This window comes from Agelaius tricolor, unplaced genomic scaffold (genome assembly GCF_023055355.1).
Source record: "Agelaius tricolor isolate 1412-34295 unplaced genomic scaffold, bAgeTri1.0.p SCAF_8, whole genome shotgun sequence".
Lineage (NCBI taxonomy): Eukaryota > Metazoa > Chordata > Aves > Passeriformes > Icteridae > Agelaius > Agelaius tricolor.
Genome location: NW_027269268.1, coordinates 47028248 through 47054585, shown reverse-complemented (window position 1 = coordinate 47054585; position 26338 = coordinate 47028248). Strand labels below are relative to the sequence as shown.

At 37.2% G+C, this 26338-nt stretch overlaps 1 protein-coding gene across 6 annotated transcripts in view; it reads right to left on the bottom strand.

Moving 5' to 3' along the window:
* Positions 1-26338, bottom strand: part of KCNIP4 (potassium voltage-gated channel interacting protein 4) — a 388682-nt gene that overhangs the window by 285293 nt on the left and 77051 nt on the right. Inside the window, exon 1 of one of the 6 annotated variants that reach the window (XM_071432623.1) lies at positions 1237-1746. The exons of the other annotated variants lie outside the window; for them this stretch is intronic. Coding sequence (XP_071288724.1) covers positions 1237-1324 — 88 coding nt within the window. The 5' untranslated portion in view covers positions 1325-1746. Of the gene's footprint in view, positions 1-1236; positions 1747-26338 lie in introns of those variants that run through there. 6 annotated transcript variants of the gene reach the window in all.

The following is a 26338-nucleotide window of genomic DNA, read 5'->3' as shown; positions in this document are numbered from 1 at the left end:
GCAAGAAGCCAGTGTTTTCAGAAAAATGTGAATTGATGCAGTTCACAAAAGAGAAACTATGCTAGACTAGGAATAATAGAGAAAATAAAGGCAGGGAAATTCTGTTACCAGACACTCAAAGTTATTAAAAAGCTGTGTCAGATTTCCCAAAGTTACAAGCATCCTATGAAGTATGCATTGTCAGTGTTTGTGCTATGATTTTATAGCATTGTAATCCCAAATCTGATTAATTGCATGCATCAATTCTTCCAATTATTGCTAAAGAATCAACTTTGCTCTCAAATCTGTTCATCAGTGCCAAAACAAAAAACACAAATAGCTGACACACCACCACCACCACCAAATAAATTAAAATAACCAGCTGAAACTTTCAGATGACTTTAAATAAATGGCTTTTAATTCTCAACAATCGTGGTAGCATAATTGGATATTATCTGCTGACGCTGGACTTGCAACTCTGCAAGGGAAAAAAAAAGTAACTGAAGTCTAGAAAGACACACAATTATATTTTATAAATACAGAATGACATCATGTAAGTTATCATATTTGTCAGCTGTTGAGAACAGCTACAGAAAATGCTGAATTGTGAGAAAAGTATATTTTCCAAAGTGATAAGAAAGCTACAGCATCTGCTCAGTCTAGCTTAGAAACCTTCCCTGGTACTGCACACTTAGTCCAAGGTTACAGAAGAAAAATTACCTAAGGAAAGCTGACAACCACTATGTTTCAAATTCCTTAAGGGCAAAGCACAAGTGTTATTCACAATTTCCTACAAGATACCACAACATCCCATTGACAGATTGCAGCTGATTTACATCTTTAGATAAGCAAAACCAAGCCTCCGAGAAAGAGAATGTAGTGTGCTTGTCAAAGGATATCAGTCCAAGAAACAGGGAAAATAAAAACCATAAGATTCATCCTTTATGACCAATGTGTCTTCTCTGCAGTACTGCTAACACATACAGGTGGACAGGTGGAACCATGTACACTCACATCCCAATTTGGGTTCGTGTGTGTAAAGGCTTAGAGAATGTCAGACCGTCTAAACACTGTAACATCAGATTCTGCTCTGTTTTCATTATGCTCAGCCACAAAGTAGTTCACAGATCTTCTTTTATTATTATTTATAAGATGAAAGGAATGATAATATAAAACAATGACAACACTGTATTATCCTTAGGCAATTCTCTCGTTATCATGCTGAACAGCTCGACTACAGAGAAAAACAGTCATTACCTGTGTGAAGAGAACCTGTGATTAGCCTGAGAAGGTACTGGGCAAATTTCATTATTTCCCGCTTACACCGCTTCCTACAGCCACTCATCTTAGGCAATGGGGTATTCCTCTGAGGAGAGCCTGACGACTTTGCCAATACAGGGAACAGTTTCTGCCAGCAAACTTCTGGGGCAGTCCAGAGCCTCACACGGCCTCGCCGCCTCCTCACGGCCGAGCAAACTCCGCCGATCTACCTCGGGTGGCTGCGCAAGGGAGCCCGCGGCGGCCGGCGGTGCGTGGAGCGGGCGCTGCCACGGCACAGCGCGGTGCGGCGCGGCTGGACACGGCTCGGCTGGGCAGGACACGGCACGGCACGGCACGGCACGGCACGGCACGGCTGGGCAGGACACGGCACGGCACGGCACGGCACGGCACGGCACGGCACGGCTGGGCTCGGCACGGCGCAGTGCAGGCACTGGCGCGGCCACCGGCGCCCCCGCCGCGGCCGGACCCGCGGCAGGCGCTGGCCGCGGGCGGCTCCGCGGGCGCGCAGCCCGGCGGGCGGGGCGGTGCCGGGGCCCGCCCCAACGCAGGCAGCACAGCACAGCACGGTACGGTACGGTACGGCACGGCACCGCCCCCGGGAGCCGCTCCGCTCTGCGCTCCTCCCGCGAGCAGGTGGGAGCCGGCCGCGGCACGGCACCGCTCCCTTCCCGCGGTGCTGGGCCGAGGGCAGAGCCCGGCCGAGGGCAGAGCCCGGCCCGGGCCGAGGGGCCGGTGCTGGCCCTGCCTGACCGGCGGGAGTGTATCCGAGGCGTGCGCGGGCGGGGCTCCCTCACCTGCACTCTCTGCGCGTCGGCCTCGGCCCCGCAGCCTGCTCGAAGGTCATGCAAACGGCAGGGCACTGCACACCTGGACAGCGCGAAGAAGGAGGCAGAACCCCCGCGGGTACCTCTGGGCGGGGAGCTGCCCCTGCCTCCCAGCCCCCTGACCTGCGGCAGCTGGAAACGGGCTCTGGCACAGTTAGCATTCTGTGGTTAGGATGTTTCCAAGAAAGTCTCGTCAGGAAGCTACCTGTACTCCTTACTATTCCATTATCAACTCATTGTTTTCCAACTTGCTGAGAAGTATTTCTTATTAATAAAAATTATCTGCTGTAGTCTACATCCCTGACCACAGAACCCAAAGAATATTTTCATTTCCCTTGGAGTACTTCCTTCATAGAGAACAGCTCTATTGCATTAGAGGGTGATGCAATATGTAATGCCTAATACAGTTAAAAAAAGAAAAAAAAGAAAAGACAACCCATTAAGGAAAAGCTTAACAGAAGAAAATCATCAACTGATCTAATTTTATGACAGCACTGACCATAAAACATTTTGGTGAATGCCTTTAAAAAAATTACAATAAACACTAATGCACATCTTCAAGCTATTGTCTATATTATGCAGTGAGCAGAGATAAATACATTATAGACACAATACATCAAAGCATTATCAGAGTTGCAGTTAGATGACACAGTTTCTGTGTCTGCTATCTGAAACACAAGCATGCTGTCATGCTTCCAGTGAAGCTACACAGATAATGGAAAGAACCAAAATAAAATAGCTCACAGAAGCCCCCAGGTTACTCCAACACAGGGATTAGTCTGAGAAGGATGTGGGCAAATTCCAGTATTTCATGTTTGTACTACTTCCTACAGCCACTCATCTTAAGCAAGAACTAATTTCTTGGCACAGTTTTTTCTGAAAAGACACAATACAGTTTGACCAAAGAAAACTGTCCCAAAAAAGACTCCCCAAACCCAAAAAACCTCCCACAAAAACCTACAAACAAACAAACAAACAAACAAACAAACAAACCAACCAACCAACCAACCAACCAACAAACCAAACCCCCTCCAACAAAACCCATCAAATTCTGAGGTACTGGAGATGCCAGTGTGCCTTACAAATTTCTGAACTCCTCTGGTCTCTGAAAGGAGAGCACCTTAAATACCTGGTAGAGTTGAAGAGATACCAAAAGCACAAGCCTCTGTCTATTCTTTAGAAGAGGATTTAAGAGGCCAATGCAAATGGTTCTGAGCTGGAGTCCTTGACCTTTTCAATCCTTTGACATCACCAATTGTTTTATAGAATTTTCACTGGCAGTGTTACTTCAAAATAAGGAACTGAAAATAACTGAAGCCTAAACGATTGAAGTACTGGTTTTCTAAAGCCATAAGCATGAATCACCAACACTATGTGTTGCCCTTCCTCCACCCAAAAAACCCCTCCAATAAAGCTGTACCAGTTCTGAAACTGTTTGAAACTGTTTCCTAAGCCTTTATGTTTCAATACAGCAATAACAGTAATTTCTACCTAAGGAAGATTTCATGAAAGATTTTTGACTAGTTACACCAAGATATTTTTTTAACAATCAGTGAAGTATATTGATAGCATTGGATCTAAATCTATCTCCCAATATTTCTCTGGTCAGCAGGAAAGACTAACTAAGATTAAAGGGTTTTTTTCCCCCAAATCAAGAGAGCAGATCAGAGAAAAGGGGGAAGGAAAGTTAGAATAGAAAACTGTAATAAAACCACCATGGTACTTTTGAAAAATATTGTAAAATAATATGAAGGACAATTGGATAATATCAACTTATATATATTGATGATGTACCTTTTATATATATTTTTTAATTGACGGGACACACTAAGGTTCCCAGACAGAGCCAGTCTCTTTGTACTGAGGTAAAAAAATACCTTTTATATTGACAAGCTAGGTCCATCCCTAATAATTTATAATGCATAGAGCAGAACTAAAGCCCTCTGAAAAAAGATCCTCTTGTAGTCAGAAGAGTCTGCATCAGTTCCTAGAAATTCTGACTTTAGAACCAGGTACTTAGAAAAAACACTATTTAAGTAAAATGGAGGAAGAATAAAACATATGCATACATAAAAGTTCTTTTCAGGCATTAGGGGAAAAATGGAAGGAAAAAGTAAAAGTAAAAAGTAAACTGGATTTTCAAATCATTTCACCAAGTCCAGCTCTTGGGCTCCTAGAATAACATAAAATACAAAATTACTTTGTTTTGAAGTGCTTGGCAAGAATGAAATGGCTAGGAAAGAAACATATGCAGTCTTTTACAAAGACTGTCAACAGCTGCAGTCAAGTTTAAAAGCAAAATGTAAACATTTTCCTGTATGTACAAAGGATACTATAGTGCAGTCAGGATAAATTAATTTATAATAATAAAATATTTTCTTCCTGTGAGGATTTTTACACGAAGCTACAAGACAAACCTTAAAAATCTTTGTCACCATGGCAAGAAAGCAATGCAAAACCAAAAATGTATGAAATTAAATTCTATTCAGTCCAAAGATGAAATTTCACATGCATTTTTATGACTTGAATTAGGGTCTCAGCATCACAGGTCTAAGTCCCAGGCCCACCTGTTGTCAACTGAAGTGCAACCTAACCATCCTAAGAGGAGGGTACACACTGATAAAGCTTTAGTCTAACACTACCAAAGAAAAAACTACACCAATATTGTAGTTCAGAGATGGTCATTATTGGCAAGTATGTATCAGTATTGCTTTACTTGTTCCTGTGTAGGAATAGTATTTCACTATAAAAAAAACCAAAAAACTTAAAACCAAAAGAGAAATACATTAACAGCAACATGAAAACACATTCTGAAATAATTAAAGAAAATCAATGATTTTTAGATTGCTTAGGTTGCTGGGATAATGTGGATGACTCTTCTTTCAAAAAAGAAAAAAAATAGAAACCCCAAAAACACTGCATGTCTCTGAACTGACCACTGTAACAGACTGGTATAAAATGGTGAATTAGCTAGCATTATAGTTATGTTTTGAGAGAGAAAAAGTTACTAAATAGAGATTTTTTTAATAAAAAAGATATAAAAAAATCTCTTAAAACATTCCAAAAGAAATTAAATGTGGCTCTTCTCATATTAAGTAACAATGGCAAAGACTCAAATGCCAAAAGCACATGTAAGAGTTTAGGGAGAGAAAAATAAAAGACATTACAAATATTTGATGAGAAGAAACCCATAGAATAAGGATGACAGTGCATGCCAAATATAAATTTGCTAGTCTGGGAATAAAATCTCCAGCAGAAGCTGAAGTGACATATACAGAGCACAAGCTGATTGGCTTCTTGCAGGCAATTTGCCTTGTAAACCTCTTTCATTTGCACACAATCTTCTGACTTCAAAAATCAAAGTTTCCTCCTGAACTAGCCCTTGCTGTTCACTAAAAGCAAATTGAAATCTTACAACAAAAATCAACTCAATTAAATGCTTCAACCTCATCAGAAAGGGTAACCACAGGAAGTTATCCAGGAGCACAGAAAACCTGTACAGAGTTTCCTCGATGTTGACTCCTGAGGCTTGTAAGAGCTTTTTTTTCTTAATGCAAATACTGAATTCAATAACTGGATTTTTTTTTTAATCAAGGGATTATTAACCTTTTTATTTCAAACAACAGTGATATTTACAACCTAAGCACATGGCAAGCACCAACAGATGGGCAGAAACAAACAGATGGGAGAGCACAAGGTAACAGCAAGATGTTTACGATAGAGCATAATAAACAGCTGCCACAAGTAGATGACCATCATCAGATCTCTCTTCAGTTGCTCCTTGCCTGTCATAAAAGTAAGGGTCCTCTTAAATCACAGTCCCTGCTGTATTTATTTTAATAGCTCTTCTGTGGACTTATACTTCTTGACTTGACAGTATTGTGCACTGAGGTGTCCCAAGTTCGCCATCATTATTCAAGTGGATGCAGCAAGATGAGAGTCATTCATCACAGAAGTCATTGGAAACCGCAGAAGTAATTCCAAATTATTCATGATGTCCATGAAAATATCAGCTACCACTTTTAGCCACAGCCAGTGAAGAGCAACAAAAATTCTCTTGCACGTCATTTGCTCAAATTTAGTCGTGGATTTTAACACAGACCAGATATGGTTATATGCTAGAAGATGAGCTGGGAAAGCTGAGATGCAGGCGTAAGTTCCCTTCCTAACTGAATAGCAGTAACATGCTAGCTAAATTTCCTTAGATTAAAATGGTTATTGTTCTTTGTTGTCTGTCCTGAATGTTATAGTGACAACAAGGAACATGAAACTGTTTCTTGCTCCATGCATTCCATATTAAAATGTATGTCTACATGGGATGTGGATATGATCTGGTTCTGTCTTGTAGCAACAATAACTTCCACAGAGCCCAGGACAGAGAGTGGGGGGACTGCCAATGTCCCTGGTTATGATTACAGACTTATTTACCTTCTTTAATTTTTTTTATACTCTTCATAGCAGAATTAAAACCTTCCAATTAGCCCTACTGTTACTTATCCAAACTGCATGCAATGTTTTTAAATGTGGAAGACAAAATAGTAAGAACTCTTTATCCTGGCCTATGCTACTGAAAATTAATACAGTCTTCCTGCTTTTGTTTTTAGTCTTTAATTTCTCCTGAAAGCTTGCTAAGAATAATATCTTCAAACAGCTCTGTTGCTGTGTTTAAAATAGGACTACAGAGAAATGACTGCTACTTCACACTGTTTGCATAATATCAACAAATTATACATGTGCTCTATTCTGATAGCTAATACCTGCATAAAATAAATTACTTTCATTGCTGTTATAGTCCCAGACTCTATAGGTTCAAACTGAATTTTCTAATACATTTATGTAAACTAATAAAACATGTAGGCTTAACCCACCAGAATCTTTGACCAGTATACCAGAAATACTTAAAACATTTGTCTCTATTATTCCCCCCTCCCTCAGCTAGCTGCTCTCAGAATGCCTTTTTTTTACCTACTCAGTGTCCTTGAAGCTTACCCCAAGGATTCATTTTCACACAACACTCTAAGATGATACTGCAGACACTCAACCAGGAGCTACAGCTGCCTCAACCTCCCCCACGGTCCACACTTGCCTAATTAAATATTCATCACTCCCAAAAGCTGCAGTGTCAAACATGAGCAACTTCCCAGCCTGACCTCCTACAGCCAGCCAGTGCTTTGTGCTGGAGAATAAACAAGACTGGGATTTACCTGCTGGAACATAAAATGGCATAATGCAGTTTTCATGTTGCACATTAACTTCTGTGCATGCACTGTAAAATTCTCACTGCAGAAGCCAGAGTACTAACTTTTAATGTTCCATATATATATTGAATAACTGTATGCAAAGTTGCAGGGTAGTGTTATCAATAAACTCAAATATTATCTTCCTTATAATACAGATCCTGTTTTGTATGTATGGTCATACCTTTCAACTTAAAAATATATTATTTCTGAGTGTTCTCAAATAAAAAAAAAGATTGAGGCACACTAATATCAAGTATATGAGGGTCGTTTGTTTTGGGTTTGTTTTTTTTTGGTGGCTTTGGATTCTTATCTTAGTTCCATTTACAGGAATGTTGGGGGTTGCCTCCAAGAGAAAAAAGTTCTTGTAACTCATTTAATTGTGTCAGACTCTGCACATATTTATATCTATACTTAATAAAAGAGAAATCTGAACAGAAAAAAAAAGAAGGAATCATCTTTCCTGTTACAGAAATCATAGCTGTAATAGTCTATAAATTCCATAAATCTTTGAGATTTGATATAAGTAAAACATATCCATATCATGTCCATACAAAATAAAAGTAGTGTAAAGGTTGTGTTTTGACCCCAAAACCTACATTAACCTGTTAAAGAGAGAAGTATCAGAAATTGGCTGCAAACCAGGCAATATTGGGTATGCAGCATTCTTGAGACAATAGAATAAGCATTGCACCAAATCAGCCATGAGAATTCTGTAAGTACAATAACTAGTACAGCTTAGGCTAGTAATTAAATATATTCTGAGGGAGCAGGTTCTCACTGCATGTATGTACTTATGTATGTATATATAATTACCCAAAATATATATACATACATATATATATAGTTTAAAAAAGGTAGACTTCATAGCTTTAATAACTATCTGTTGCAACTTATTGCAACTTATATGCCCCTAGGATTTCCCACAAATGATCAAAACCCAGATTTTTTTTCTAAGTCAAGGGCTTCCCCATAGTTTTCAAGCATTTCTTTCCCCTTTTATGCTAGTTATGGCTTGATGCTCTAATTAAAATGCTCTAAAATTTAAGATTGAAAAGTGCATATCCTTAAATTTTCACATCCTTAATCTGGCATGAATTGCAATGCATTTGAGTGAATATACTGCAGCTACTACCTCAGGGAGGAAAAAGACAGAAGGGAGATACCAAAGTCCAAACATTTCTTCAAAGCCCACATCTTGGCTGAAGCAATTTTGCAACAGTTCTCCTTCATCCAAAATTTGATTCTGTTAATTATTAAATACGAAGTACCAGTGTTGAGAGCAAGTTAAATTGCCACACTGTTAGGTCTGTGGTCTGTTTTCCCTCCTGGCAGGGTCCTGCAGATATTGAGAAGAAAAACACTTTATCAGCATTCCTGTGGAATCCTTCAGTAATGCTCTGTAGGGAATATCACCAGTTACCAGTCTACTCCAGATTATCCAGAAGAGTTGTCATTGTAATAAGGACCCCTAGATCTTCTTCCCACATAATACAGCTGATGAGCTGTCACACAAAGTATATAAAATTTGACTCTGACATAGAGGAAAACCATTTTAAATAGACTTAGAATTGATCTGATCATATCTATGGTTTGATAAACCTGAGCTGAACCTTGCTCATGAGTAATAAGAAAAGTTTAAATGCACTCAACACTCTACCACTCTAAACTACAAAATAATTTTTCTACTCTGCACTCTTACTTTCATTACAGTCAAAAAAAAAAAATTGGAAAAATCATTTTATTATCATTTCCAGGCAACTGGAAATTCATCTAGGCTTCATGATACAGTATTTAGTATCATTTAGTATCATTTAGTATCATCATTTAGTATCATCATCTAGATCAATAGTATCATCTATTTAGTATCATTTATTTCTCTACCTTCTACCATATATTCTTCTGCAACCATAGGGCCATTTCTATGACAAGAATGGCCACAGCTACCTGTGGCTTCGGGCAAACCTCCCTCATCTGCCCTTTTCGTGCCATTTCAAATCAGCCCCTAGGAACCAGTGATGAAAAGAGGCAGAGTCAAAGTAAATCTTCAAAATTAAAAGCAGGAAAACAGAGCAACCAGGGAATTCACTCTCACATATGACACAAAGACATCAGTGAAAGACAATTTTGGGCTCCCAGGTGGGAACATTACTTAGTGGTAAGGCAGGTAGTTGGGACCACGTGCATGAGACCTCAGGAAACTGTAGAAAGTGAGTATGAAATCATTGCAATCTCCTAGCTACAATACCCTAAGATGTGATCAAATAAAGGCCTTAAGCATAAACACAAACTGTTTTTCAGCTCTATAGCCTAAGGAAGTGAAGCAGTGTGATTAGGAACTCAGCTACTATAAAGTTACAAGTCAGTGACAATGATAATAACCTGTATATGGTCAAGGTGAGTAAAGAATAACTTCATCAATTGCCTGAAAATAAATATCTGTCTCTGAAGCCTAGAACAAGATAAGAAAAGGCTGGTAATGAGAGTCCAAACTCTACAGATCAGTACAAAGGACAATAATTTTGATATAATACACACATACATTATATAATCAACACTGATACTCAGGAATATAAAGATACAGAGGAATACCCCTGCTCGTATCTCTCACTGTGAGGAGAAGAAGTTTACTAGAATAAGAAAACATCTGTTCACTAGAAGAACAATGGTAAACTTAAAACTTTATAAGGTCTTATATGGTGGATATGAATACTACTTCTATTTAAGCCCTGCAGAAATTTCCTAGTTCATATCATCTGGTCTATGCCTCAATATAGACCTTCAGTCACCAAATAGAAATCATGCTTTATATTACAGAAATTATGATATCAAACTTTTTCCCATCAGAACAGGACAGCTATCTTTACTGTCGGAAGTGTATTAAAAATGGAAGAGATAAGCTCCTCAGTGGAAAAAAAATAAAAGTTATTACAGTTATCTTATGTCAAAGAACGAGACTGAGGGGAGGGGGAAAAAACCCCACAAAAACTCCCAACCATCCCTCACAATATCCAATACACAGCTAACTTGTCAGGTATAAGCATCTTAATTGCAAAGATGCCCTTAGCAATTTTGTTCAAGTATTTATGGTATGTCATACAGTTTTCAATCCTTTCTTTTAGGTAACTCCACTCTCAACCTCAAGTTCCTTTTGATTTAATAATCACATTTTACCTTACATTATTTTACCTTATCATTATCTAGACTCCTTCATATGATATCTTCAGAGATAATTTGGATAGGTCCCATTTTAATACCTTATCTCTTTGGTTTTCCACCCAATGAAAGAACAAAAAAAAAAGATTAAAATACATGGGTAGTAGACGTTTTAACATGTTGATTTTTCTTGAAGGCAAAACATTAATCTGAAACCAATCAGAGGACTTCCTCACTATTTTAGTAGATATTGCTTTGGCTTCTTTGGAACATTTCATCTTTCAGGGTAAAAAACCACCAGGGGGAAAAAGCTGTGAGTGGTTTGTGTGACTGCCTTGCAAGTGATCTATAAAAGCAGAATAGTATCAATACAAGGACAGCTTATTTCAAATGTCCTACAGTCTCGGGGAAGATTACAATATTATCTAGGGGAGGATGATATGCAAGCCGAATTTTTCCTGAATGTCTCTTGTCATTAAATTGCCACACTATGATATCTCATATCCATATGAGCTGTTGAAATTACTACAATATTTTTTAAATTATATTTACACTATTAATATTTTAAATAACCTCAAAATAAGTTCATGGCTTTGTAAACATATGGATCAGGTTAAGATTATTCCCCCTCTTGTCCATCGTAAGAGTTCATGCATAAAACTTTCTCTTACTGTATGTATCTGTTTGCAGTTTACTTTCCTGCCTGTGACTTTTCCACAAGAGTTGGTCTCATGGTCATCATTTAAGAGCAATGCCAACTTCTGAACTTGTTCAGCAGTGTGAGAACAATTTCCCAGGACTTCACCCACTGTGAACTTACAGTTCACACAGGTCAACAAAATGTACATACTCACCCATAGACAAAAAGTAAATCAATATTCACTTTAAATCATGCAAGACATTGCTATGAATGAAGTAGTTAAGGCACGTGAATGGGGAAAAAAAGACAGATTTGTATCAATACTTAGTTCTTAAAGGTAAACTATTGGGCTGGGTTCTTCCTCTGCCTCATCCTGAACCTCCTGTACATTTTTTTTTTTCCAGAATATCAACTTTCTGAACCATTCTCATCTGTTGCAACACAGAACTAGTTTAGTTCTGTGGACATGTCCAGACCTCATTTGCTTCTCCAAAGAGGAGTTAAAAAAAAAATCTATATTTCTCAGGTCCTTACTACATAATCTAGTGCATAGTTATTACCATCTGATATCAAAAATAAAATTTAAAAATATCTGATCTGCCAGGAGCAATTTCTTTTCCTTTTCCAGCAGTGCTTTATTTAAAAAGAAGTTGATCAAATTTTAATGATCTTCTTTTGTTAGCTTAAACCAAGTGCAAAAATTCCTCCTGCCACTTCCCTTGGGTTTGAAGGGTATCATTATAAATGGCACAAATAATTTGGTGGTGAAAATTCAGATCCTGAGTTTTTAAAAAGAAATTATAAAAGTTGTAACAAAAATGTTACAGAAAACAAAAGCATAAACAATCAAATCATTAGTGCCAAGATGTTTTTCCAGTAAAAAATATCAGGACCCTTTAGAAAACAACATTGAACTTCTGGTGCTTTTATAGCAATTTTATTTTGTTTTACATACTAAACACTTGCTCTATTCTGCACTTAAGGCTGGGGAGGAAGGTCAAAGTCAAACATGATTATGACTTCTTGTAAACATGTGCAGAATCTGAGAACTCTAATTCTAACAACAAAGACTTCTAACAAAACCCAGGATTGCAGGAATGATCCATATTGAAGAACAGATGATTTTAAAACAGCTGGGACTGTGTGAGTGAGGCTGGTAAGAAAAACAACCTTGAAATAATTTGCCTAGAAATATACTTATGCTATCAGAAAGTGCATATCAGGATAATGCTTTAAATTTTAATTAAATTGCAGTGGATAGCCCCCACAAAAATTAAAATTAAAAAAAAAAAGAAAAAAAAGACAACTTTTTTTCTGAATCTCAGAGACTAAACAATAGTCACCCTAGAAAATAAATTTTGGCCTACCAAAAATTTCATGGCTCAGACTCCTTGGCAAAACAAATTTTTCTTGTCATTCTTGCAATTTGAATGTCCCACCAAACCTGAAAAACTAAAATGCTTATTTCCTGCATTTATGCATACAATAGACAGATTTTTCCTTCTATTTTGGGGTTTAAATAGCTTCCCGTATTTTAAAATTGTAATAACAAGATGCATTAACAGAATTAGATGCCCCATCATTTTGAGAAGGAGACAAAAATTATTTTCTGCTTTTTTCTTTTTTCCTTTTTCTTTTTGATAACTCAGTGGGCAAGTTTAATGGCAGAGTTTAATTGTACAGTGATTTCCCAAAAGCAATAATAATTAAACAAAAGTTGTTGTAGTAGAACTGTGTAAAGAAGTGGCTTATAGAATAAAAAACACTTGGCAATTTTTAGGGGGGGTTTGTGGTTTGGATATTTTTCTTCTTTACTTGTAGGAGAAAATCCATTAATATTAGACTGTAGTGAAATCCTATTAACCAGGAAACAGGATGTGTAAATTTTCTAAATTTGAAGACGAAGGAAGGGAGACAAGAAGAGACCATCCTACTCTGCACTTCTCCACATTCAGGTTTTGATTTGAATTCTGTGGCCAGAAGTGAAAGCAATGAGATCTGCAGCAAACAAAAATCATATTTTATCAATGTTACAGGCCTGTATTCTGCTGTATGAGACAACTGCATCAGCTTTTCTTCCCCCTCCCACCCTTTTCAAGAGGGTTTTAACGTAGATAAAATTGCACATTAAGAAAACAAAAGACTCTATAAGAGAAGAGACAGTGTTTCCCATTACATGACAGTATGGTCACGAGCTTCTGGAGCAGAGTACCATAACTGACAGTGTCTCAGGAGTGACCCCAGAATTAATTCCCAAGCTTGTTATGTAAGTGATCATGCCAGCTTCAAAAGAAGAGATCTGAAGTTCAGGGAAAACATCATTTATTGAAACTGTATAAAATGGATATGCAAAAATTACTGAGAGCTTTTAATTTACCTTTCCAGATATCAAAGCTGGAGGTGAGGAGAACAAAACAACAAAAAACTCAGCAGGACTTACAAACTGTGACCAATCTAGAAATGAAATTTCAAGTCTCATAAAGTCACAGAAGTGCTCATTTCAACCTAGACTAGTTGTAGCATTTAAAAATTTGGTGCAAAGAAGAGTAAGAAGTACATCAAATACGAAAAGAGAGGATTGCTTTGAAAGAAACACTTATCTCAATTCTTATTGTGTTTTATCTTATTGAATCCAGCCTGTGAGAAGACACTCATGGTGTTCAAAGTATTCCTACTTGAAATTCATTTTTCTAACCTGCAATAAATACAATTTTATTTCAGCATGTAGTTTAACAAATCGTATGTGTATTGAGGAAATTGAGGAAAATTTGAAAACTAAGCAAGAATGCTGATGTGAAAGCTTTGTGAAATTACATTTCAGCCTGTGATAAAAGTAAGGAGTAGCCAGAAGATGGCAACTGGAGACACAACTGACATAGACTCCTAAGCCAAGTCTTGGAACATAATGCTAAAAGAAACACCTGATCAAAAGAGAAGACAAAGAGATAAATATTCATTCAATAATTAGCTTAATATTGCAGGTCCATGACTTTTTTTCCAGAGCATTCTAAGTTAGAATCCTATTTGAGATTTCTTTTTAATGAACTGTCATAGTTCAAAATTTATATTAGCTCAGCTAGATCATCTATTCCCTCAGGATCCTATTCCTACTGAGAACAACAGATGCCTTCAGTATTCAACCTTGCTCTTTTATGTTTGTGCCTCTCATAGTGCAAATATTCCCACATTTCAGGGAAAGTATATAAAGCCAGAAAATGAAATAACGTCCCAAGAGACATTCTGAGTATTAAACTCAGAGTAAAATATTAGAATAAAATATTTAACAGCTGAAGGGTTCCAAAATTCCAATTTGGTAGAGCCACAGGGACTTGCTACCTGTCCTTGATTACCTGTCCTGTTACTGTTCCCCAGAGCTGCTACATGGTATGAAAAACCTGTAAGCTGATAACCTACCAAGCATTCTTTTTTGGTCACTGTAAGTAAAAACAAGCATCAACAGGTTCTCAAGAAACATTTGGCAAAGTACTTCATTCCGATATAACAATCTCCTTTACAAATTCCATATGTGCTAACGTTCACATTACATTTTTATTCATCATTCCATCTGAGTTTGATATTACTTTCTACCTCTGTAAGATACCACAACAGACATTTACTGTGAGTTATGGAAATTTACCAGAAATCTGATCCATCCTATCTACTCACCAGCTTTCCACTTAGCACCAACTTAATCTCCTACTCCAGCACTTCTTCAGCATTGCACACTTCCCTCAGTTTTCCTGAATGCTCTCCAGCATACCAAACCTTGATTTTCAGTTCTCACCATGTAAGCACTTTATGTCCCTCCACAAGATATTCTCTGAGGTTCTCAGAACAGTTTATTCACAGATAACATGTATCCTGGTGCATTCTATTACTCTCTGATGTATGTCTGCATTGGGTTTTTTGGTAGCAGCCAAAAATGTGTTGGTAATTTGATAATCTACCTTGATCAATTTTATAAAACATTAAAGAATACACATATTTTGTAGAGTAAAGCAATGCCATGTGCTTAAGAACATGGGCACAATTAACAGATTACTCTCCCTGTGTATTCCTCCATGTACAATATCTGTGTAGGCCCCTTTAGCATATGGATGGAGGAAGCAGAAGATGTGCCTTCTGAATATAAGTTTCATTAGGAATTACAATGATCAAAACCCCTGTTCATGCACTGATTAGCTCACAGGGAAACAGTGTTTCAATTCCTTCATAACATCCAGGAATTTATTAGTACAAGGAGAAATAAAGTAGCCTAAAACAATACGACCTTCCACAAACCTTAATGTGCATCAGATCTCAAAGATCAGTTCTTGAATCAGCATAGGTATTTATGCATTATCAGTGCTCTCTGCAAGCTTCTTTCCCTCTGGGGAATTTTCTGATAGAAATATTAAGTTCAGAGATAATTTTTACCTCCATCCTTGCTTTGACATTTACAACACTTTAGAAATGCATTTCCTCTTCAAGGATATTTTCATCTATTAAAGAATATTTATTAGTGCATCTTCAAAGAAAACCACTGGAATGAGAATTCAAGCAAATTCAAGCAAAAAAAAAAAAATTTGCATTTGCAACTGTTACTACAGTAACTCCTAGCAAGACAAAAAGTGACACCTAAAAACTTAGGTTAAAAAAGGTACTAGTGCACAAATTACATTCTCTTATCTCTTCAGTGCTTCTGCTTCAATGTTTCATACAGAAGTACACCTGGAAAACATATACAAAGCTTAAGATGGTACTACAATTTAAGTGGAAGGAAAGTAACCTACAAACAACTAAACTGAAGACAACTGAAGGAGGGTGGCCAGCAGGTCAAAGGAGGGGATTCTCCCCCTGTACTTTGCTCTTGGAGTAGCACTTACAGTTCTGGTGCCCCCAACATAAGAAGGGCATGGAACTGCTGGAGCAAGTCCAGAGAACCATGGAGTTGGTAAGAGGACTGGAGCACCTCCCCTGTGATGAGAGGCTGTGAAGGTTTGGGCTGTTCATCTTGGAGAAGACTGTGTGGAGACCTCATAACAACCTTCCAGTACCTGAATGGACCTGCAGGGAAGCCAGAGAGGGACTTTTCATCAGGACAGGGAGTAATGGGCACAAATTGAAAGAGGAGAAGTTTAGGTTTACTGTGAGACACTGGAACAGGTTGCCCAGGGAAGCCGTGGATGCCCCAACCCTGGCATTTTTCAAAGCCAGGTTGGACAAGGTCTTGAGCAACCTGCTCTGGTGGGAGAGGTCCCTGTCCATGGTGGAGGGGGGATGGGACCAGATGATCTCTAATCAGACTTTGTGAAGCAAAGCTACTATGCACAAGCCTCAAAACTGATTGGAAAGCTTTATAAATGTGGCCTTTGGATCACTAGCATTCACTTCTAGACTAAAACTGTCCTTTAAAAATGCTAAAGTCAATAAAGAATTCATACCCTGGAAGTCAGGGCAGCACCTGAATTTTTTTTTACAGGGGATACACAACATACAAACTCCCAAGCCTCAGAAACCAGATGGACCATGTGATGATAGTATCCAAAAAGTCTACTTCATTTATTCTGATTCTTGTTACAAAAATCCCTTTTATCACTGATACACTGGCTCTGGGGCTCCGAGGTGTTAGCTGCACCTCTTTGTCCCAAACAAGGGAACAGTAAGCACTAATGGGATAGGTTAAACTTTTCAAGAGTTTACTTTTCAAGATTATTACTTAAAAACCAGAGCCCAATCTTGACATTATTAGCAGTACCATAGCACACTTCCTTTTTTTCCCTCCAAAAAATAATTGCACCAAAAAAACCTACTTTCCATGCAAGACTGCACTCATTAGAAGTTTGGGCAGGAAAATCAGGCTCCTAAAAACACCATCTGTTTGTAAATGCACAAACCTGCTTCAAAAACATTCAGGAATTTCAGATGTTCAGATTTTTGTTTAAAAACAGAAGGGAAACACAGTAAATGCTGGATTGTACACTTGTCGATATTGATGTAAGGGTTTAAGAATTGCATAAAAAACATTTCTTTTGAAAGTTTTAATGAGAAGTTTTATAGAGAGTAACAAAACAAATACATGAATTACTAAAATAGGAGTCACATTTATCTAACTATTGCTAGTGAAGCTTGGAAGCCAATGGGGTCTCAAAAGAGCATTTTTGGCTTACTTACTTAGCTTATGCTTGAAAGATGGCAACATTTGTATCACAAAACTCAGCAGCTTTCTGAACAGTTGGTGCACTGACATTTTAATGCCAACCCCAAGAACACCATTTCCAGCAATGATATTTCTAGGGAATTGTTACAATTTCCCACATTCAGAGGCAGGTACAATCAGTTGTTTCCCAAGCAACTTAAAGAATCAACCTTTCAGCCAAAATAAAACTGAAAAAGTGGTTGATTATAAAAGCCTTTGTCACAGACCTCTACTGAATAATAATTCAGAACAGTCTTTACAACAGCTCAGAAGGCAACAGTATTTTTAATCAAACAAGACTGTGACATCATCAAATTAAAAGAGCATTAAATATCATGTAGTCTTAATTTTGACATCCTTTATTTACCAACATCAAAACTACATTTCCCCCAAAGAAAGGCTCAGTTATCACTATCTTTATCTAGATATTTGCTCACTAATATTCAAATTTAAGAAATTGCTGAAGTGTCCTCAGTATTTAGAAAATGTATCAAGCTTTCATTTTGATAAACTGCATTTCTTTAAGTCTTGCAGTCGTAAATCTGTAATTGTTCTAAGTACTTTCATGCACTAAAAGGCTTTGATTTCTCCTGTCTAGCACAATTATTTCCTTTGCAACAATCAGAAACCCATTAAATATTTTGCAAGTATAATGGCTTCTAATAAAAAAAAAATCACAGAAATGGAAAAGCATCCAGGACTCAGACACTGAAGAAAAAGGTACTTGAGGGAACTCATATATTTAATAATTATTTTATTGTATTTTTATTCAGGATGGAGTGGCCTACTCATATTGAAATCAATTTTCCAATAAAGTCAAACTGATGTGGACAGTCCCACTAGGGCCAGCTACAATGAGGGTTTCACCCCGTTTATTACTGGGAGAGGTGAAATGGTTTATTGGGGGTTACAGAAGGCAAGAAGCTGAACAATTTCTGCCAGTTTGGAGTAAAGATCTATCAGCCTTATTCATTAAAGTTTCTGTGTATGTTCCAGGGCACTATGCATTTTTCAATCATAAAAACAGGGAGACAATTAACCAGTCTGAAGAACTGATGTTTGGGAAGAGTCCAAACAGACAAATGGAAATTAAGAAAAGGCAAATAAGAACATTAGACTGAGTAAATTTAGACATTTTGTGGGATCAAATGAGGTGTAAAATCCATGTTGTAAAACTGTAAGACCTTTGCTGTCCCAACCAGCCAAGCAGCCAGTATTCCCAAATTGTTTTCATGCCATTGTCTGTATCAATTATTACCTATGTAATCAAGTATTTTACCTATGAACTATATTTAACAAACATTATGCTCTCTGTGGCATCACAAGACATTTTATAGAAAGCCAAACAAAGCCAAGGTAAGACTTACTGAAATCACAGAAACACGTCTGTATTCTAGAAAGGGGGAACTTGAGAATCATATATACCTATATATCTATATATATATAGATAGATATATATAGATATACATCTCAATCTCAGAGACTGATGAGTAATAAAAATAAACAATTAGTTCTCAGGGTATCACTACTGTCTCAAGTTACAAAGAGAAAGGTGCTCACATGAAAAGTATTTTTCATAATTTTTCAGCAAATTAGTTTTATGGCTCTAAAAATTTGTCCATATGAGAGTTTACAAGATTTTTACTCAAATACAATTTCTCTTTTAGTAAGAAAAAACCTCCACAGTTCAAACAATAAGGATGACATATTGGAAGATTTGGCTTCTTGGGTGATACCTGTTCTTTAAATGTTTTTTCTTTTCTTTTGCAAGGCAGAGGTATGACTAGATGACTATAAAGGTTAGATTTTGAATTCTCCTGGCTGTACCAGTCAGAGAGAATCAGGAAAAGTAACTTCATCTATAATTTAGTATTTACTCTTCATTTTTATGTGTCTATATTACACAATATTTGCATTTCAAAGGGCAAGTCTCAAATTCCTAGATCATCAAAAATCCAAGTATTGGTAGAGGTGATTTTAGTCCCACACAATCTTCAGTCAACATGCACATAGCAATACAAGTTGTGTAGCTGTCATGTAAATAACCTAGAATTAACTTCTCTTATGACACCAAAGTTAAATTTTTTACAAATTAATTGATTTCCCAATATAAGCTAAATTTCTAAGGGTGACCTTAGTTTTTGAGAATATAACTTGAGAAAAATGAGTTGCACGTAAAACATTCTATTAGTAACAAAACCAAAGCAGAGTCTGATTTTACCACCACACAATTAACTTAAAAAGAGAATGTATATTTTCACACACAATTTCAGCAAAGACACAGCTTTTAAGAAAATATGACTTGAGTAATAAGTGTCACTCACTATCAGAGGTAGAGTCTGTGACAAGCTCCAGAAAAGGGCACTGCTAAAGGCTTTTATTACTTTTTATGTACCATCACCCAACAGTTATTACAGAAATTGAATTACCATTTGAAAGGTCATTTATCCAAATTATTCAGTGCTACAAAAGAAATCTAACGTGCAAACAATTTAGATAAGGAATCCTACTGATCTAGTACCCCAAGTTGTCTGCAATTTGTCAACTGGATTCAACATTTACATGTAAGTGTTCATTATCTGTAGAAAAAATAATTAAAACATGTAAATACCATAGGAAAAAGAAAAAAAATATGAAAGGTGAATACTGTACACTGCACTATACTTTGTTTGCTCCCTCATACTTGGACAAATAATTTTTCCACTTCAAGTATATGTGTTTATATGTATATTTCTCTATGTACACAAAGACATAAAAATACTCTTAACAAATATTATTTTAATAACTGACCAGGTTATCGAGGCATGTCTGCCCATAGCAAATATATTCTCTGCACATGCACAGAAGTAGTTTAAATTTATCTTTTGAGTTCTCAAGATCTCATCCTTCACCTAATTTCTCACTGAAAAAGCTACAAGTGTGGAACATTCTATAACACACCATCAGTCTGGGATCAAAGTCTACCAATTTTGACCAAGGCAGACAGGCCATCTCCTTCAGTGCTTAACACAGAAAAGGAACATACAGAAATATTTAATGCCAGCACAGGGAAAAACCCCAGGGCAGGGTTTTATTGAGCTCAGCAATAATCCCTCACCAGGAAGGGCACAGTGAACACTTTGAGCAGGATGTTAGAGGAGATGACCACCAAAAATCCTTTCCAGCCTAAATCATGTGCAGGGTTTTGGACGCTGATGAAGTAGCAAGAGGCAACAACATCAGCTAATTGCCCAAGCAGCACAGGGAAATCCAATGTCATCTCTTGTCATTTTCTTCCAAGTAATTTCTTTTCTGTCATTAATACAGACAATAACTTAGAGATCAGTTTCCTGATCCGTAAATAAAAGTGAAGTTCATTTCTCTTGAGGGTTCTCATATGTTCACATTCAAGCACATTCTTAAGGGAACAGAAGAAAGCAAGTCCCAAATCTGAGGAATGGCCATATTTGCAATGACATAATTTACTCTGACACTCTATCAGTCAAAATAAGCTGAATATCTAAAGCAAGTCAAGTTTGGTTTTCAAGAAGACTTAAAATCACTTTTACAGTAAACTAAGTGTAAATTACAGTTTTCCTTTGACAAGAAGTTTTTTTAAAAATAAAATAATTGAAAATAAAAAATGGTAAAGCATAAACATTTAAGTCTTAATTAGCAAACTCAAGGTAGCCTGGATATGGCATCTGTTTTACTGGAGAAAATGTTGGAAGAAAGCATTGACTAAAATCCAAATAATTTTAACAAAGCTTACTCTTCACATAGAAGTGAAGATACTTACCCATGGATTTTTTTTTTCTGGCATTTCTCAGTATTAAAACACAAATGTGAAATTATCAGTGATCCTAAGGAGTCAGGAAAAACTGTAGTACAGTGATAATTATTCTCAAAAAGAGCCATACTTAGTAAATTCTGAAGAGTATATTTAGGGAGATACAAAGAAGCTGTATTTCCTTACACATCATTGACAGCATATTCTAATTTAGTAACAAATAATTTGTTAAGAGGAATATTGTAATGTACAAAAGGTATTGGCAAAATATTAGACAAAGAAATGCCTGCTTTCAAAACCAGGCATTCAGTACTTCAATATGCAATGTTAAATATGTTTGTATATCTTAGCTGTATTTATACCTAAAAGATAAAGGTTTCTGCCAAGATCAGGAAACAACCTTGGAGACATTCCTGGATCAAAACCAATTTTTAATTTTACCCAAAAATGCATACATATGCAAAAAAATTGCATTGGTACCAAGAGCAGAGTGCCTGCAATGTATTTGCTAAGCTGAAGGACACACAGTTTGACAGGAGCTGTGTGCATGCTTGGGTTGTAAGGGCAAATTTGTTCAGCCAGAGAAAACACAGAGGATGAGAGACAGAGGAGTTGCACATTATGATGACATTTGCAAAATGATGGCCAAACAAGTCTCACTGGTGCAAGTTTTTCATGTTCTGTCAGTGAACTGACAAGGCAGCTATGCCACTTTACCCACAGAGCACTCAGCAAACAAGCTGATGGGAAAAAAAGCTTAGCATTTCCATGGCCACTTCCTTAATATGCGAGTCAAAGTGTATCTCCTACCAAAATTTATCTTTCTGTCACATAGGTATAAACTCAGTCTTGTCCCACAGGGGTTTTGTGAGTATTTATCATCCCATAATATGTCTTAGGTCCTTGCAGAAGGACCAGTAGTTTGAAATTTCATGGAAAGTTAGTAATCTTATATAATATATATATTACTGAAGGACCAGTAGTTTGAAATTTCATGGAGAGTTAGTAATCTTATATAGGTTTTATAATCTATTATAAAACCTATTTAAACCATTTTCTTCATAATATGAGAATATTTTTTTAAGGAAGAATATAAGATCCTTCTCTATTTCAAAATCTGACAATAAGCTATGGTTTCATTGTAACAAACTACTAACTTATTTTCCTGTTTTAAACTGGAAGCAAAGATCTCTGAATGTCACTTTTTTTGTCAATTGCTGTGTCTACACTGTCAGCTATCTCTGCTTTTGACAATGTGACACAAGCATGATTTGTTCTGGTACTAAATAAATTATCTTTTAGTATCTAAACTTAATATATGGTATGCTAGAGATAAAGATGGCAGAGTCACACAAACTTTTTTGTGCCTTTTTAAAATAAACTACATTACTAGCCATTTATTCCTGTTTTCTAAAAACAAGAAAACATCAATTTACATGTTCATTCATTCTATGAATACTATGAATACTTTAAACTCATTTTTCTTCCCTGTTTTTCCTCTTTTTAGCTACAATGTTCTTTAAATTACACCAAAATCACACAGATGATTACACAGAAGCATTCCTTATGGATTTTACTGTGGTTCCAGCTAATCTCAGAATATATCAGCATCAAATTTCTTGTCCTGCATGTAGTGATATCATAAGCATCTCTCTAGGACTGCAGAACTGGTGGCAGCTGCCTGAGTCAGTAAGAAGCCTGTGGGTTCATGGTATGAGCAGTCACAGCAGTGTCAGCATCCTGCTAACCTCAACTTCTACCAGAACACACAGCTTGTGTCATTACTACCACAGTTTACTATATCACCTTAGTTCCCCATGGTACCAGCACACAAACCAGCCTGCAAAGATCTTGCAAAGCAATGGCCAATGCCCAAAGCAGCTCTTTGTCCAGGGGAGGAGCCAAAAGCCTGCCCCACCCGGTCCTTAAAAGGGACCGTGTTCCTTTTAGCAACATTCCAAAGCAATTTTAGATTAGAATGATGCTTTTATGGTCTAGAAATACACTTTAAAAAAATCTGAAAAATCTTGTAGGATTTTTCCAGAAGCTGAGATCCAGATGAGAGATTCACAAATAAATCTACAGAGTACAATATAAACAAAAACAATCAGGAACAGAAAGCAGATAAATGCATGTGGCCTGTCAACTTTAAACAGCAGCTTCCCACAAAGCTGCCTGAGAAGTAAACAAAACCTACCAACTGAGTTGAGATAGAAGGACTAAGCTATCCAACAAAAGACAAGAAACTGAGGACTGTGAAGTCTGTTTACAGGTTTCTGCCACCTCAACCCAATAAGAGAACAAACCAATACACACAAGTCTTAGATGCACCTCAGAAAACAGCCTGTGGAGATATCATTTCTGCAATAGTGGGGTGCATTTTCTCCTCAAACCAAGGATGCATCAGCTGTATATTGGTCAAACAAACCAGAACACAGAGTTAGTAACATCCTAAGAACAAAAATTTCCTCATACATTCAAGAGACATGGAATACTGACCTTTAGATGTCCACATTCACCAGCTTTGCTCATTGTCTTATTAAAGAACGGGGGCTGACACAGGGGAGCAGAAACTGAAATTATCTTGAAGATATTCAAAAGTGCTATTGATTTGCTTTTTTATTCCAGTGCATGCTCAATGAGAAAATTAGATTAAATTAGTCAGCTAAATATATTCTTGGAACAGAGTTGATGGGTTTAGCTATTAAAAAGATAGGAAGGGAAGCAAAACAGAAAAAAATAAGCTGCATTTTGTAATATCAGCCTTCCCTTGGACAGTTTGTGAGATCTAATTTTTACTTTGGAAGCAGTGGAGATTCACTACTTTTGCTCTGGGGTTGTGTTGGTTTCATCTAATGTTATTGCAATAATAGGTAATTGCTTATTTTGATTAACTCTAACAAAAATCAAAACAAACCAAACCAAAAATTAACAAAGGAATTTTTTTATTTGGGTTTTTTTTGTATATTTTCTTATGGCAACTGATGGGATTATTTCCTGCAGAAGTTTAGAGAAGGGTGTCATTAATTAAGAAGGCTTCTGAAGTTACCTGTGTTTAGACCTATACTCCACTCAATTCATATGAAAATAGACAAATGCATTCAAAATAGAGAATGCTATAAAGCCACCTACTCATCAATGGTGATGGATATCACAATGTTGAATTTACTAGCCATTATCCTACCCACAACCTCTCTCTCAAGTGAGAGATCAACAAGCAATGAAGTAAACAAACCCCAACCCTTGCCAATCTGTCTAGAACTGTAGACCCTAGTGCACTTGCAAATCAGATTCTGGAACCCATCTCACTCACCTCTACAGAACTTGGTGGATGACTTCTTCATCAACATTGAATACATCTGAATAGGTTTCATATACCAGCTGACACTTGCAAAAGACATTCTCCTTATCCCTTAATTAAAAAATACTTGGAAGACTTTTTAGATGGAATTTGCATTGAATTCTTTCTGATTATCTGGGATATTCATTAGACTGAAACTTTTTACATGCATCTAAAATTTATCTTCCATGCTTTTTCAGGTCCCAAAGGATTCAATTAAAGCATGGTTCTAGTTTATTAGGAACAACACCTTTTTTTTTTTAACTGTGAAACTTTTTTCCAATCAAAAAATGCCAGTACATTCAAACTTGGCCAATTTGTGGAAAACATGACTCCTTTAGATGGACATCTGGGTAACTAATCTGCTTGTTTCCTCTGTCTAGAAGTTCACCCTGCAAACTTCTGTGTTGTGCTAGACCTGTGTTTCCAAGCAGTTTGCATGTTTCCCAGGACCAGCTCAGCATCTCCCAGGACTCATGGGATGCCAGAATTCACTGCATCTCCTGTTGAATCCTCTGGCCACCCAGTGCAGCCAGGGTGCAGGATTCTGGCTTTCACTGACACTCTCCACAGAAAAGCAGAGCAGATCCATTGCACAGCAGGTGTGAACTCCTCCACAGGACTCACAGCTCCAGACCTCACAGATAAAATATGTTAAGATTCACTGTTGCCACATGGCTGCTCTGGGCATCTGTAAATCTGGGTTTGCAGGATATTTCCACATCAGAAGTGCTGGGAAGCACAAGCTGGCGTACTTTCAAGTGCAACATAATTTCTCAGTGCCTTGCCAAGGGTTTTGTCAAGTATAATTTAAAGCCTTACAAATAACCTGGCTTTTAGCACTTCCTCTGGGAAGCAAATCCAGAGCCTATTATATTTCACTGATGACCACCCAGCATGAGGGTAGGACACTCCAACACCCCAGGACTCTACTCAGAGAAGATAAAATCCAAGGACTTTCCTGAAACTTCCCTATAGCAGATATATTATTTCCTCATCTCTCAAAGGAGCTGCAGATTTATTTTATCCATTTTCTCACTCCCTTCACACACACACACACACATAGGCTATTCACAACCCTTCTTTGTGCCTTCACCCTTGAGAGCTGTACTACAACTGCTAAAGACTGGACAGGGGATCTGTTTCCAAATATGTGTTCCCAGGAAAATAAACCCCAATGATCACCTCATATGCTGAAGATACTTGCATTTTGCTGCTACACATTTGGGGATGTGTAAGAAACCAAATGAGCAGCAGCACCCAAAGCCAAATGGACAGAGTTTCTCTCTGCTACATCCCACTGGGCAGAAATGCAGTAAAAATGCTTCTGCAGAGATTAAAGAAAGGACAACCCTTTGTCTGTGCACAGAGCCATAAAACAGATCCTGTAACTGTGTCACCATAAATGAATTTAATGTTGTTTGGCACAGATTTAGGAATTGTGGTACTGAAGATTTACAAGCCATGCCATTAGAAACAGACGCTTAAATTCACAAACAACAGATGAACATTAAACATGTTTATAATACTATATACAATGTCCCCTGCATGACAAAGATGGAGAACTTGCTGTTACTCACCTCCATACTGGTATATCCTACAGCATGCATATATATCATATGGATAGATATTACTTTCCCTACTGCTACTATAATGCAACTTTTGGGTTTTTTTGGAGAGGGGCACAGACACCCAGGTAAGAAAATCCCAGATGCCACCAAAATATAAAAGTATTTCAGTGATACTCTGAGCACATTGAATGTGTATTTTTTTAAGTTCTAACAGAACTTGAAACTCTACAATCAGCATTTCAAAAATTAACATTAGACCTCTTTATTATTAGATAGCAGTAATGAGCCCTTTTTGTTATTTCATGGTTGGATTATTAAACTACATTGGGCTTTTGCCAACTTTTAGACTCTTACTTGAAGCTG